Source organism: Haliotis rufescens, unplaced genomic scaffold, assembly GCF_023055435.1.
Source record: "Haliotis rufescens isolate VD_foot unplaced genomic scaffold, xgHalRufe1.0.p SCAF_5, whole genome shotgun sequence".
Classification (NCBI taxonomy): domain Eukaryota; kingdom Metazoa; phylum Mollusca; class Gastropoda; order Lepetellida; family Haliotidae; genus Haliotis; species Haliotis rufescens.
Genome location: NW_025964223.1, coordinates 2,451,343 through 2,465,803, shown reverse-complemented (window position 1 = coordinate 2,465,803; position 14,461 = coordinate 2,451,343). Strand labels below are relative to the sequence as shown.

General features: G+C 47.4%; 2 protein-coding genes across 2 annotated transcripts; both read right to left on the bottom strand.

Annotated features, from left to right (window-relative positions):
• Positions 1 to 10,184: 10,184 nt before the first annotated feature.
• On the bottom strand, positions 10,185 to 13,094 carry LOC125372995 (mucin-2-like). Its single transcript, XM_048383774.1, has 2 exons — positions 13,059 to 13,094; positions 10,185 to 12,044 (listed from the first exon to the last, which is right to left on the bottom strand). The coding sequence occupies exons 1-2, from the start codon at positions 13,092 to 13,094 to the stop codon at positions 10,185 to 10,187; spliced, it is 1,896 nt and encodes a 631-aa protein (XP_048239731.1).
• Positions 13,091 to 13,954, bottom strand: LOC124115329 (early nodulin-75-like). The gene has a single exon (XM_046476259.2). It carries the CDS (start codon positions 13,952 to 13,954, stop codon positions 13,091 to 13,093), a length of 864 nt encoding a protein of 287 aa, XP_046332215.2.
• Positions 13,955 to 14,461: the final 507 nt, after the last annotated feature.

Here is a 14,461-nt window from a genome sequence, read left to right as displayed (position 1 = left end):
GCAGCATTAAACAACAAACAAACAAACCTGATGGCTGCACAAACTAGACAATCAAGTTATGGACCAGAATCGAAATATCAATACCCAAAGTAAATTATGACATGTGAGTGAGTATGGTTTTACGCCGCTTTAAGCAATATTCCAGCAATATCACGGCGGGGGACACCAGAAATGGGCTTCACACATTGTACCCATGTCGGGAATCGAACCCGGGTCCTCGGCGTGACGAGCGAACGCTTTAACCACTAGGCTAACCGACCGCCCCTTATGAGTTAATACTAGTACTCAGTGGCTAAAAACATTATCTGAAAGCCAGGCCATTTTACAAATACCAGTGAGTAAGGAGGGGTGACAACTCCATGTAAAGGTCACAGTAGGGGATAGCATCACGCATCGTGTTGACAGGCGACTGTCATATTTAGTAAATTCCTCTGAACGTCACCATAATATTTCTGGAATAACTTAACCAGACCTTTGGTGGTGGAACCATGCTAGGTACACGATTATGTCTAGAAAGAGTGCTACTGTCGTCCTGGTTATATGTGAGTGAGTGAGTATAATTTTACGCCGCTCTATGTCGGTGGAAAGCCTGTGATGCAGGGCCTAGACATTTGGTGAAACCCTCGCGCACGGGTATGGTACTGATAAACCTGGAGACATCATTATGCCAGCCTCGTTCATCCTATACAACGTACATAGCAACACTGTCAATCCTGTGTTTGTATGAACGTATCAGGCCAATTAAAATGATGACAGTGTTATGCTATTGACTTTATATGCATAAACAGATTTCAATGTAGATTCGAACCCACATGTAACCGCGCGTTGTTCGTGATATGCCTGGAATTTGTATGTAAACAGAGTAGTCTCCCTTTGATCAAGAACCCCTCCCCTCTTCGATTGACCACGATCTTGACATTATAAACATGGCATGTTATAGCCCAGTCAATCTACGACATAATAGTACCGAACCTCCAACTAATTGCAACATTATCTATTTTTAGTTTTTCTTGTATAGGAATATATTGCCCGTAACATGCCAAAAGTCTAGAAAAATCTAAAATCGTAAGAGGCGACTAACGGGATCGGGTGGTCAGGTTCGTTGACTTGGTTGATGCATGTCATCGTATCCCAAATGCGTGGATGGATACTCATGATATCAATCACTGGATTATCTGGTCCGGACTCGATTATTTACAGACCGCCGTCATATAGCTGGAATATTGCTGAGTGCGGCGTTAAACAACAAACAAACAAACAAATAGGGGAAATTCTTAAAAACTATATTTTGCTGATGTCAGGAGTTTTGCCCTCTTTTATTAACACAAGCATTACCCTAAAGTAGAGTTATTATTTTTAACCTAATATTCAAACTCATGGCACTGATGGAAGCTATGTCATACATGACAATCGTAGATGCGTTTGAGGATGATTACTATGTAAATGACAAAAGTGCCCCAATCCCCTGAATATTTGAAAAGCAACGAAATAATGTATGTTCATTTCACAAACATTTAGCATGTAAAAACTTGTACGCAGTACGAAACTGCCCTGGGATCGTATCGTCAGCATCGAACACACGGCAGGGCGATCATGCACACTAAAACATATATAGACAAGCACGTGTTTGTGTCATGTTACTTTTAGTTTTCATGTTTTATAATCAAGATCACATATCTTACATGTGTCACCTTTTTGAAAACCGCATAATTTAACACTAATTCGTACCGAATCACTCGGTGAACTGACTTCGTCGGCTTGACGTAAGGATTAATTCCCCTTTACCTGTACGGCGTTCCATTCGTTTGTTGTTTGTTTGTTATTTAACGCCGCACTCGGCAATATTCCAGCTATATGACGGCGGTCGGGAAATAATCGAGTCTGGACCAAACAATCCAGTGATTAACATCATGAGCATCGATCCACGCAATTGGGATCGATGACATGCATCAACCAAGTCAGCGAGCCTGACCACCTTATCCCGTTAGTCGTCTTTTACGACAAGCATAGTCGGCTTCTACGGCAAGCATGGGTTGCTGAAGACCTATTCTACCCCGGATCTTCACGGGTCTCGCTGGCGTTGACATATTGACGCTGGGGACATCTTCTGGCCGAAACCCCAGCGTTGTGTGGAAGACGTTATGGCAAGAACGTCATATACAACAACAAACAACGGGTGACATGTTTAATTCCGTAGTGTTTCCACTAGAGGTGTAACGATACAGGACATTCATCAACCAAGTCAGCGAGCCTTTTCCGTTGTGACCACCGGATCTATATTTCATCCGTCTCATACTAAATTCCGCCATATAACTTGAATATTGCTGAGTGCGGCGTTAAACAACAAACCAACCAACCAACCCAACAAACCTTTTATGGCAAGCATGGGTTGCTGAAGACCTATTCTACCTCGGATCTTCACGGGTGTGAGATCATTATGAAACGTATATACTCAGTGTATTGATTTCCTACATTATTTGGTGTCAAGGCGTGTTAATGGTTTGTGTTTCTTTGTTGTTTAACACAGCAATAATTCACAGCAATATTTCGGCTGCTTGTGATTATTCGATCGTGGACAAGACACACGAGTGATTGCTATTATGAGTAACGCCCCATGTTGTTTGGGTACAACGACACACTATCAACCATGTCACCTAGTCTGGGGTACAATGACTCGCTATCAACCAGGTCACCTAGTCTGGGGTACAACGACACACTATCAACCATGTCACCTAGTCTGGGGTACAATGACTCGCTATCAACCAGGTCACCTAGTCTGGGGTACAACGACACACTATCAACCAGGTCACCTAGTCTGGGGTACAACGACACACTATCAACCATGTCACCTAGTCTGGGGTACAACGACACGCTATCAACCAGGTCACTAAGTCTGGGGTACAACGACACACTATCAACCATGTCACCTAGTCTGGGGTACAATGACTCGCTATCAACCAGGTCACATAGTCTGGGGTACAACGACACACTATCAACCAGGTCACCTAGTCTGGGGTACAACGACACACTATCAACCATGTCACCTAGTCTGGGGTACAACGACACGCTATCAACCAGGTCACTAAGTCTGGGGTACAACGACACACTATCAACCATGTCACCTAGTCTGGGGTACAATGACTCGCTATCAACCAGGTCACCTAGTCTGGGGTACAACGACACGCTATCAACCAGGTCACTAAGTCTGGGGTACAATGACTCGCTATCAACCAAGTCACCTAGTCTGGGGTACAACGACTCGCTATGAACCATGTCACCTAGTCTGGAGTACAATGACACGCTATCAGCCAAGTCACCACTTCTAGGGTACAATGACTCGCTATCAACCAAGTCACCACGTCTAGGGTACAATGACTCGCTATCAACCAAGTCACCAAGTCTAGGGTACAATGACATGCTAACAACAAAGTCACCACGTCTGGGGTACAATGACACACTATCAACCAAGTCATCAAGTCTAGGGTACAATGACACACTATCAGCCAAGTCACCAAGTCTGGGGTACAATGATTCGCTATCAACCAAGTCAGCAAGTCTGGGGTACAATGACTCGCTATCAACCAAGTCAGCAAGTCTGGGGTACAATGACACGCTATCAACCAAGTCAGCAAGTCTGGGGTACAATGACACGCTATCAACCAAGTCAGCAAGTCTGGGGTACAATGACTCGCTATCAACCAAGTCACCGAGCCTGACTACCCGATCCATTTAGTCTACGGGTAGGTTGCAAAAGGCCTATTTAACCGGAATCCCCACAGAGGGGTGTCATGGCGGAGTGGTATAGCGTGGCTGCATGCGGACACTACTGCCCGTATGCTTTACTGTGTATGTAAACATAATAATGCATCAGTCCTACACTGACTCGTCTGAATGAAGTGATCTATAATATGATAACAAAATAATAGTCTTTAAAAATGAAGGTAGGATATGAAGATGTGAGAACTTGTTTCTCGATGGAAAGAGTGTTGAGGTTGTATCGGTGAGGTGAAATGGGATAAACGTCGCGTCCAAGATTATTGCACTTATATAGCGACGTGCATGCACGTGTGTGTGTGGCTGCTTGTACTAGTCCGGACTGATGCTGATTTATAGTGCTAGCACACTGAGAAACCATGCCGCAGTTTAACATGAATACCCTACTCAGACACAGTGTACTGACTCCGAGTCGACCAGTCCTTGTTTTAGCCCCTTAATGCCGAGCGATCCGTGAGACCTTTGCATTGCCTCGCAAGGTGAAAAGCTTTACATTTCATTAAAAAGTTTATATTGAGGTTCAAAATGTGCCAATTGCATCTTCTTTCAAAATGTTGATGGGGAAATCCAACCGATCCTATTTTAGGGATCAGAACAGTGGGGTATAAAAAACAAATTGTCAACTGAAAAAGTTCACGCACAATTCAGCAATTTTCTGTTGTACACAGGCTACAAAGCTGCAAATAAGTGGCAGAATGTAGTCACCTGCCCACAGTAGAGTTCTTTCATATTGGATAATATCAGACAACCATTAACAAGATACTCCAGAAATTGTCATGACTTACTCAAATGATTAGACGATGCAGGGGACGTAATCTGGGTTTCTTCTGTAAGAATACGATTAATTACACACGGGTTGAGCCATGTCTGGCTCGCACAAAATGTAGAGGACAGAAGAGTGTTTCTGATTATTTTTAAACAAAGGCGTAAAGATATATATCCACAATGGTTCATGGGTGTACGAGAATCAAATTGTGTACATTATTATTTTGAATTCAAAAGTTATATTGCATCTGAGACCTACCTTACGTCAATAAAAGCAGTGCATCTCCGACGATGGTGAACGAAATTTAGATGCATTGTACATACTTTTAACTTTAGAGCAGCTATATTTTTGAAAAAAACGGCAACTGAAAATACATGCTGTCCATGCCTTCACCACTCAAATGAAGACGAATATCAAGTACTATGTCCAGAGTACGCAAGTTTAAGACATGATTGCATATAATGCGAATATGTTATTTAAGTTCTTATACCTCACATTTCTCACGAGGGCCGAGAAGCCAATATCAATCTGGTATGAAATTCATGTTTGTTAACCCGTTATACATGCTCTGAAACTACAATGTCAAAGTTGCGCTGAAACTTGTACAATATTATTGTATACACGATGTACTTTTGGCCATTTGGCCATATATACAAATAAACTGTCTTTCTGCCTGTCTGTCTGTCTGTCTGTCTGTCTGTCTGTCATCATGGTCTCCTTTATGAGAAGTGCTCCCTCTGAACAGGGCGTAAGGCTGATTGAAGAGTAATTCATCAGTTATTTGAGAATGATGTTTTTTTTGTGAATACAAGCCAGAGTGGTATTAACTGACCTTAAATCCCATGACATGCCAAAAGTGACACACAGCTCATAACGTTATTACTTTTCACTGAGGACCCCTTCAAAGCACACCCACTGAGTGCCTACAGTTCGGGGGCACCTGTTTGTTCTAGTGGGTGGACTTGAAGAGAATTGACCCTTCGTCACGTGTAGCACCACTCTCAGTATCGATTCGGGCAGTTGAGGTCATGGGCTGGTCGCCGTGACCTGTACAACGTGACCAGACACAGATTACTATTTTTAGAAATGATTTTCGGAATGATCATTGTTGTTTCCGCGGAACCAAAGTAAGAATGATGATTTGTGGGATTCTGTTCTCGTTCATGGGTGTATCGTAACGTAATGGCTGGCGATTGAATGAGTGTGATTATGAATGGATCGATAGAGGGCTGGCGTAGACTGGATGTGGAGGCTTGAATGAAGCTTAGGAATGAATGAATGAATGAATGAATGAATGAATGAATGAATGAATGAATGAATGAATGAATATAGCTTGTGGATAAATGAGTGAATATATGGCTATCTGAATGATGAGATGGGCCAAGTGATGGATTCACCGACAGAATGATTGACTGGATGAATGAATGAATGTAGGTAGTGTTCTAGTCAATGAAACTGGTTTTACGAGTGAATCATTGGTATTTGTGAGTGAGAGAAGAAGTGAACAAATGAAGGAACGACAATACAAATAATTCACCAGACACCTGGGTATGTCACATGGAGTCGTCGTTGTTTCCACTCATATGAAGGCACATCCTGCTCAGAGGACTCACATAGTGACTTAAATCTTCTCGGAAAACAAGAAAGAAACTACAAAGTTACGTTGTAGGGACGTCTGTCTGTGGACATTTAATCATGGACAGGGACAATGGGGTAGCCTAGTGGTTAAAGTGTTCGCTTGTCGCTCGTAGCCCCAGTTTCGATTCCACAGATGGGTTCATATTACTGGAATATTGTTATACGCAGATGAAACCAACTCACTCACTAATCATGGCATCGTGATTTGCGAGACCCGTTAAGATCGGGGTGGAATAGGTCTTCAGCGACTATGCTTGTCTTAAGAGGCGACTAACGCGATTGGGTGGTCAGGCTCATGTTGGTTGATTCATGTCATCGAATCCCAATTGCGTGGATCGATGTCAATCACTGGTTTATCTGTCCCAGACTCGATTATTTGCAGACCGCCGTCGTATGGCTGGAATGTTGCTGAGTGCGGCGTTAAACAATAACAAAAACAAAACCCCAAACAAAACAATCCTGATCCGTGGACAGCATCGTGTTTCTTATTACCTGGGGAATACTCCACTACGTGGTGGCACGTGTGACCCAGTCGTCTATGGCGCCGCAATTCGCTCTGCAGAGTTGCGTTCCTTGGGCACGCCAGAAACCTATGGTTGTGGGTTCGAATCCCAGTTCTCCCCGATGATGTTTCTATGATTCAGCACCATACACGTGCTCGTGGGTTTCATCTAAGTGGTAAACGTCTGAGACCTGCATCACTTCGGGCTTTCCTCCCACATTAAGCTGACACGCCGTGAGATGACTGGAATATTGTTAAAAGCGGCGTTAAACCCAACTCACATGAACGCCAGACTGTACACTGATAACCTGGACAGTGAGTGAGTGAGTGTGTTTGATTTTATACCGCTTTTAGCACTTTCCCAGCAACATCAGGGTCGGGGATATCTGAAATGAACTCCACATATTTGAAAAATCGAACCCAGACCATCGACCTGACGAGCGAACGCTTAAACCAGTAGACTATCCCATCGGTCCTTATCATCTCATCGGTATGTACCAGTCTGTCCCACACTGAATATTTTTAAAGTTATGAGATGCTTAAAATTTCAATGAGATGACCCGAATAAGGAGTCAAATGTTGTACGTAGATTGCTGAAGTTTTATTAGCATCAAACAAACGCCAGCTTCCAAAGACCACCAAACTCGCCTGATTCCACCCAGTACCGGTCGTGCATGAAACCAGGTTTTGATGACATTTTGAAAGTTGTTGAATACATAAACCCAAAACGAGGAGGGCGTACAAAAGAGTCGTTTTATTGCAAATAGTTAGTAGCTGACGATGGGAAGCAGAGGTTGAAGAGATTCGTTTTTATTAAATTCATGTTTTTATACCTATTATCAAATATGAATGTGTTCAGTGGTTGGCTGGCCACTGTATGGTGTGTTGACATAGGGCTGAGTGACAACGTTGTCACAGAGCATGTTAAAACAGGAATTATACAACAGCGTAGTGTGAACCATTGTGCTGTTTTATGTCCCCTCCCCTGGAGCGGGCGTTTAAATAAAGCTACTGGTGATATATAGCCGACTTGACTCAGCACATGATTTACAAACATCACGGGAACATATTATTTTATAATGAACACAAAAAGCTGTATCTTATTGAATCTTACAAGGGACATTGTCGCATTGTCGCCCTACCAGAAAATAAGCAAAAAGTGTCGAAATTAACCAGAGTGACAATGCGATAATGCGACAACGCGACAATGTCCATTCTAGGATTCCATAGTTTTTCCACGTATTGCTACTTTGATACGAATTGTCTAAAGGAGAGATTTATGAAATTGATATGAGTGATTGATGTTTTTTGCCGCTTTTAGCAATATTACAGCAATATCATGATTTGGGAACACCAGAAGTGGGATATCACACATTGTACCCATGGTGGAATTGAACCATTGCCTTCGGCGAGACGAGCGAGGTCTTTAACCACTAGGCCCCCCTACTGTCCTTAACACAGTGTACCCATATGGGATTCGAACCAGGGCATTCAGCGTGACTAGCAAACGCTTTAACCACTATGCTACCTCACCGCCCAAGCTGCTTCTAAAGTGGGATCTGTGTTTGTTGTCTAACGCCGCACTCAGCAATATTACAGTCTGTAAATAATCGAGTCTTTCAGAGACAAGCCAGTGATTGACATCATGAGCATCGATCCACGTAATTGGAATACGATGACATGCATCAACCAAGCAAGCGAGCCTGACCACCTGATCCCGTTAGTCACCTTTAACGACAGGCATAGTCGCCTTTTACGGCAAGCATGGGTTGCTGAAGACCTATTCTACCCCAGATCTGCAGGGGCTTAAAGTGGAATCAAACATATGTTCTTGTCACGGTGGATCATATTCCCAGCTTGTTGAGGTGGGTGTGTGTCTCCCAGAAACTGTCTCGCTGCCTCTTCAGCAACAGCAAGTTAATTGTCAGCGTTACATCGTCAGCATCTCCGTCTACACGATGACCCCGTCTCGGCAGAGCACGAAGTCTCAGCTGTGAGGATTCGGCCTATTCTCCCACAGGATCCGCCGTAGGCCTTCTGCTAGACCTCGGCTGGAAATAACTGTCTCTGACAACCTTTGATTGATGAGGTGTTTGTTCTCGACTGTTTGGTTCTAAATCTAGATCAGCTGATTCCTGGATCTGAAGAAACGCTTTTAGATAATTAAAATAAAAAGACGTGAAGAGTAATCAATTATTCTGTAAATTATTAGTTATCTCGCACCCTTGTCACAGCCGCGGTACAGTCGCATTGAGCGCCTTTGTGTCTGAAACATCAAACCTAACGCCTCACTGGTCAAACTCGTTTTCTTACTTGTCGTGAAACAATCTCCACATATATCCTGTACTTTATAAAAACCTTGGCACCAGTCCAATAAAGTGAAAACTATGGAATCCTAGGAGGGACATTGTCGCTTTTGCGCCCTTACACAAACAAGCAAAAAGTGTCAAAATTAACCAACGCGCGACAATGCGACAATGTCCCTTTTAGGGTTCCATAGAAAACAATATCTAAGTCTGCTACTACACGACACTCATTTTGAATATGTAACAATTTATGTTGACTTTGTGGAAAATCCAATAATATGAAAAATATTTTTGAAGTTTGGTTCGATCTAGACAGTCCCTTTAAAGCGGTAGAGAATGTATATCCTATCCTAAATCAAGATCTTGTGTAACGTTCAATATATTGGGAAGATCTAATTGTCCTGTGATGACTATTTGCGTATAAAGTGAGGACAGAGAGAGAGAGAGAGAGAGAGAGGGAGGAAGAGAGAGAGAGAGAGAGAGAGAGAGAGAGAGAGAGAGAGAGAGAGAGAGAGAGATGATATTGCTAGCTTGATTGTTTGGCGAGAACGCGATTGATCTTGACGACGCACGTTGTGATGTTTTATACCAGGCGACTCCAAGTCTACTCGTGAGATACGCCACCCATCTCTAAACAGAGATTCATTCATGTAAATTAATCGTTTCTCAAACTAACACCCTCACAGACACTGGACATAGTGTTGCCTGATTGTACGCCCACCGTGTGGACCTGTCAATCACGTCTCACATCCTACTCCTTGACACGACCCGTTTAGTTCCGGGTAAGAATAGGTCTTCAGCAACCAATCCTTGCTGTAAAAGACGACTATGCTTGTCGTAAGAGGCGACTAACGGGATCGGGTGGTCAGGCTCGCTGACTTGGTTGATACATGTCATCGTATTCCAACTGCGTTAGCGATGTTTATGATATCAATCACTTGATTGCCTGGTCCAGACTCGATTAGTTACAGACAGGCGTCATATAGCTTGAATATTGAGTGCGGCGTTAAACAACTAACAAACAAACTTTTTTACATAGACTTTATGCATGCATGTGGACATATCCCCACCACGTGTCTTTAAATTAGGTTACTTAGACATAAAACAGATTGCTATGTTGCCATTGAGGAAGGTACATCATTTAAATAAGATGGCCCTTCCCAAACTTGAAGAAAATGTGGTGGCGAGGTGAGAGGTGTCATGGTGGCGAGGTGTCATGGTGGCGAGGTGTCGTGGTTGCCAGGTGAGAGGTGTCGTGGTGCCTGTTGTAGTGGTGTGGGGTGCCGGGTGTTAGTGTGTCGTGGTGCCTGTTGTAGTGGTGTGGGCTGCCGGGTGTTGTGGTGTCGTGGTGCCTGTTGTAGTGGTGTGGGGTGCCTGTTGTAGTGGTGTGGGCTGCCTGTTGTAGTGGTGTGGGCTGCCGGGTGTTGTGGTGTCGTGGTGCCTGTTGTAGTTGTGTGGGGTGCCTGTTGTAGTGGTGTGGGGTGCCGAGTGTTGTGGTGTCGTGGTGCCTGTTGTAGTGGTGTGGGGTGCCGGGTGTTGTTGTGTCGTGGTGCCTGTTGTAGTGTAGTGGGATGCCTGTTGTAGTGGTGTGGGGTGCCGGGTGTTGTGGTGTCGTGGTGCCTGTTGTAGTGGTGTGGGGTGCCGGGTGTTTTGGTGTCGTGGTGCCTGTTGTAGTGGTGTGGGGTGCCTGTTGTAGTGGTGTGGGGTGCCGGGTGTTGTGGTGTCGTGGTGCCTGTTGTAGTGGTGTCGTGGTGCCTGTTGTAGTGGTGTCGTGGTGCCTGTTGTAGTGGTGTCGTGGTGCCTGTTGTAGTGGTGTGGGGTGCCGGGTGTTTTGGTGTCGTGGTGCCTGTTGTAGTGGTGTGGGGTGCCTGTTGTAGTGGTGTGGGCTGCCGGGTGTTGTGGTGTCGTGGTGCCTGTTGTAGTGGTGTGGGGTGCCTGTTGTAGTGGTGTCGTGGTGCCTGTTGTAGTGGTGTGGGGTGCCTGTTGTAGTGGTGTCGTGGTGCCTGTTGTAGTGGTGTGGGGTGCCGGGTGTTGTGGTGTCGTGGCGCCTGTTGTAGTTGTGTGGGGTGCCTGTTGTAGTGGTGTGGGGTGCCGGGTGTTGTGGTGTGGGGTGCCTGTTGTAGTGGTGTGGGGTGCCTGTTGTAGTGGTGTGGGGTGCCGGGTGTTGTGGTGTCGTGGTGCCTGTTGTAGTGGTGTGGGCTGCCTGTTGTAGTGGTGTCGTGGTGCCTGTTGTAGTGGTGTGGGGTGCCGGGTGTTGTGGTGTCGTGGTGCCTGTTGTAGTTGTGTGGGGTGCCTGTTGTAGTGGTGTGGGGTGCCGGGTGTTGTGGTGTCGTGGTGCCTGTTGTAGTGGTGTGGGGTGCCTGTTGTAGTGGTGTGGGGTGCCGGGTGTTGTGGTGTCGTGGTGCCTGTTGTAGTGGTGTGGGCTGCCTGTTGTAGTGGTGTCGTGGTGCCTGTTGTAGTGGTGTGGGGTGCCGGGTGTTGTGGTGTCGTGGTGCCTGTTGTAGTTGTGTGGGGTGCCTGTTGTAGTGGTGTGGGCTGCCGGGTGTTGTGGTGTCGTGGTGCCTGTTGTAGTTGTGTGGGGTGCCTGTTGTAGTGGTGTGGGGTGCCTGTTGTAGTGGTGTCGTGGTGCCTGTTGTAGTGGTGTGGGGTGCCGGGTGTTGTGGTGTCGTGGTGCCTGTTGTAGTGGTGTCGTGGTGCCTGTTGTAGTGGTAAGGGGTGCCGGGTGTTGTGGTGTCGTGGTGCCTGTTGTAGTGGTGTCGTGGTGCCTGTTGTAGTGGTGTCGCGGTGCCTGTTGTAGTGGTGTGGGGTGCCTGTTGTAGTGGTGTGGGGTGCCGGTTGTTGTGGTGTCGTGGTGCCTGTTGTAGTGGTGTCGTGGTGCCTGTTGTAGTGGTGCGGGGTGCCGGGTGTTGTGGTGTCGTGGTGCCTGTTGTAGTGGTGTGGGGTGCCTGTTGTAGTGGTGTCGCGGTGCCTGTTGTAGTGGTGTGGGGTGCCTGTTGTAGTGGTGTGGGGTGCCGGGTGTTGTGGTGTCGTGGTGCCTGTTGTAGTGGTGTCTAGGTGCCTGTTGTAGTGGTGTGGGGTGCCGGGTGTTGTGGTGTCGTGGTGCCTATTGTAGTGGTGTGGGGTGCCTGTTGTAGTGGTGTCGCGGTGCCTGTTGTAGTGGTGTGGGGTGCCTGTTGTAGTGGTGTGGGGTGCCGGGTGTTGTGGTGTCGTGGTGCCTGTTGTAGTGGTGTCGTGGTGCCTGTTGTAGTGGTGTGGGGTGCCTGTTGAAGTGGTGTGGGGTGCCTGTTGTAGTGGTGTGGGGTGCCTGTTGTTACTTAGACATACAACACATTGCTATGTTGCCATTGAGGAAGGTACATCATTTAAATAAGATGGCCCTTCCCAAACTTGAAGAAAATGTGGTGGCGAGGTGAGAGGTGTCATGGTGGCGAGGTGTCATGGTGGCGAGGTGTCGTGGTTGCGAGGTGAGAGGTGTCGTGGTGCCTGTTGTAGTGGTGTGGGGTGCCGGGTGTTGTGGTGTCGTGGTGCCTGTTGTAGTGGTGTGGGCTGCCGGGTGTTGTGGTGTCGTGGTGCCTGTTGTAGTGGTGTGGGGTGCCTGTTGTAGTGGTGTGGGGTGCCTGTTGTAGTGGTGTCGTGGTGCCTGTTGTAGTGGTGTGGGGTGCTTGGTGTCGTGGTGGTGGGGTGCCTGTTGTAGTGGTGTGGGGTGCCTGTTGTAGTGGTGTGGGGTGCTGGGTGTCGTGGTGCCTGTTGTAGTGGTGTCGTGGTGCCTGTTGTAGTGGTGTGGGGTGCCTGTTGTAGTGGTGTGGGGTGCCGGGTGTTGTGGTGTCGTGGTGCCTGTTGTAGTGGTGTCGTGGTGCCTGTTGTAGTGGTGTGGGGTGCCTGTTGAAGTGGTGTGGGGTGCCTGTTGTAGTGGTGTGGGGTGCCTGTTGTAATGGTGTGGGGTGCCTGTTGTAGTGGTGTGGGGTGCCTGTTGTAGTGGTGTGGGGTGCCTGTTGTTACTTAGACATACAACACATTGCTATGTTGCCATTGAGGAAGGTACATCATTTAAATAAGATGGCCCTTCCCAAACTTGAAGAAAATGTGGTGGCGAGGTGAGAGGTGTCATGGTGGCGAGGTGTCATGGTGGCGAGGTGTCGTGGTTGCGAGGTGAGAGGTGTCGTGGTGCCTGTTGTAGTGGTGTGGGGTGCCGGGTGTTGTGGTGTCGTGGTGCCTGTTGTAGTGGTGTGGGATGCCTGTTGTAGTGGTGTGGGGTGCCTGTTGTAGTGGTGTGGGGTGCCTGTTGTAGTGGTGTCGTGGTGCCTGTTGTCGTGGTGGTGGGGTGCTGGGTGTCGTGGTGGTGGGGTGCTGGGTGTCGTGGTGGTGGGGTGCCTGTGGTAGTGGTGTCGTGGTGCCTGTTGTAGTGGTGTGGGGTGCCTGTTGTCGTGGTGGTGGGGTGCTGGGTGTCGGTGTGGTGGGGTGCCTGTTGTCATGGTGTCTTGGTATCGGGTGGCGTGGTATCGGTTGGCTTGGTGGCAGGGTGCATGGTGTCATGGTGTCGTGGTATCGGTTGTCGTGTTGGCGGGGTGCATGGTGTCGTGGTGGTATGTGTCGTGATGGCGAGGTGCATGGTGTCGTGGTGTCGTGGTGTCGTGGTATCGGTTTGCGTGGTGACGGGGTGCATGGTGTCGTGGTGGTGGGTGTCGTGATGGCGGGGTGCATGGTGTCGTGGTGTCGGTTGGCGTGGTTGCAGGGTGCATGGTGTCGTGGTGGTGGGTGTCGTGATGGCAGGGTGCATGGTGTCGTGGTGTCGTGGTGTCGGTTGGCGTGGTTGCAGGGTGCATGGTGTCGTGGTGGTGGGTGTCGTGATGGCAGGGTGCATGGTGTCGTGGTGTCGTTGTATCGGTTGGCGTGGTGGCAGGGTGAATGGTGTCGTGGTGGTGGGTGGCGTGGCGGCGGGGTGCCTTGTTTTGTGGTGGCGGGGTGCATGGTGTCGTGGTTTCGTGATGTCGTGGTAGCGGGGTGCATGGTGTGGTACCGAGGGCTGGAAACATTAAAACATGTTCCCCATCATCCCGACTGAGACATTAATCTTTAATCAATAGTTTGACGGGGGAGCTGAATCATTTACAAACTGTAGTAATGCAGAACCTACTTCAGAGTACTCGTGCACTTATCTGGCTGGCACATTCAATCGGAACACTCCTGTCACATTCATTCGGAACACTCCTAGCTTACCGCGGTCTTAAGACACAATCTCGGATTTGACACAGTTGACCCACGAAATGACTCCCTGGCACAGAGACACTTACGATGGTTATGGGATGGAGCGTGACAGTACCAACAGACCATATTGATTCTTAGACATGTTAAATGTGTCCATTTGATAGGCTGACGCTTGATAGGATCAGACATTGCCATTTCCTTTCAGAGATGAAGAAACAGGTTGCGTAACAGAGATTAAAGTCTAGTCTATTGATCACCTGACTGTGAAGG

Excerpts from the sequence above, each read along its gene's own strand:
- LOC124115329 (XM_046476259.2), bottom strand. The coding sequence starts at position 13,954 with ATGCACCCCGCCACCACAAAACAAGGCACCCCGCCGCCACGCCACCCA.
- LOC125372995 (XM_048383774.1), bottom strand. The coding sequence starts at position 13,094 with ATGACACCTCTCACCTCGCCACCACATTTTCTTCAA. Across the intron at positions 12,045-13,058 it reads CGCCACCACATTTTCTTCAA|GCACCTAGACACCACTACAA; the intron begins GTTTGGGAAGGG and ends CCACTACAACAG.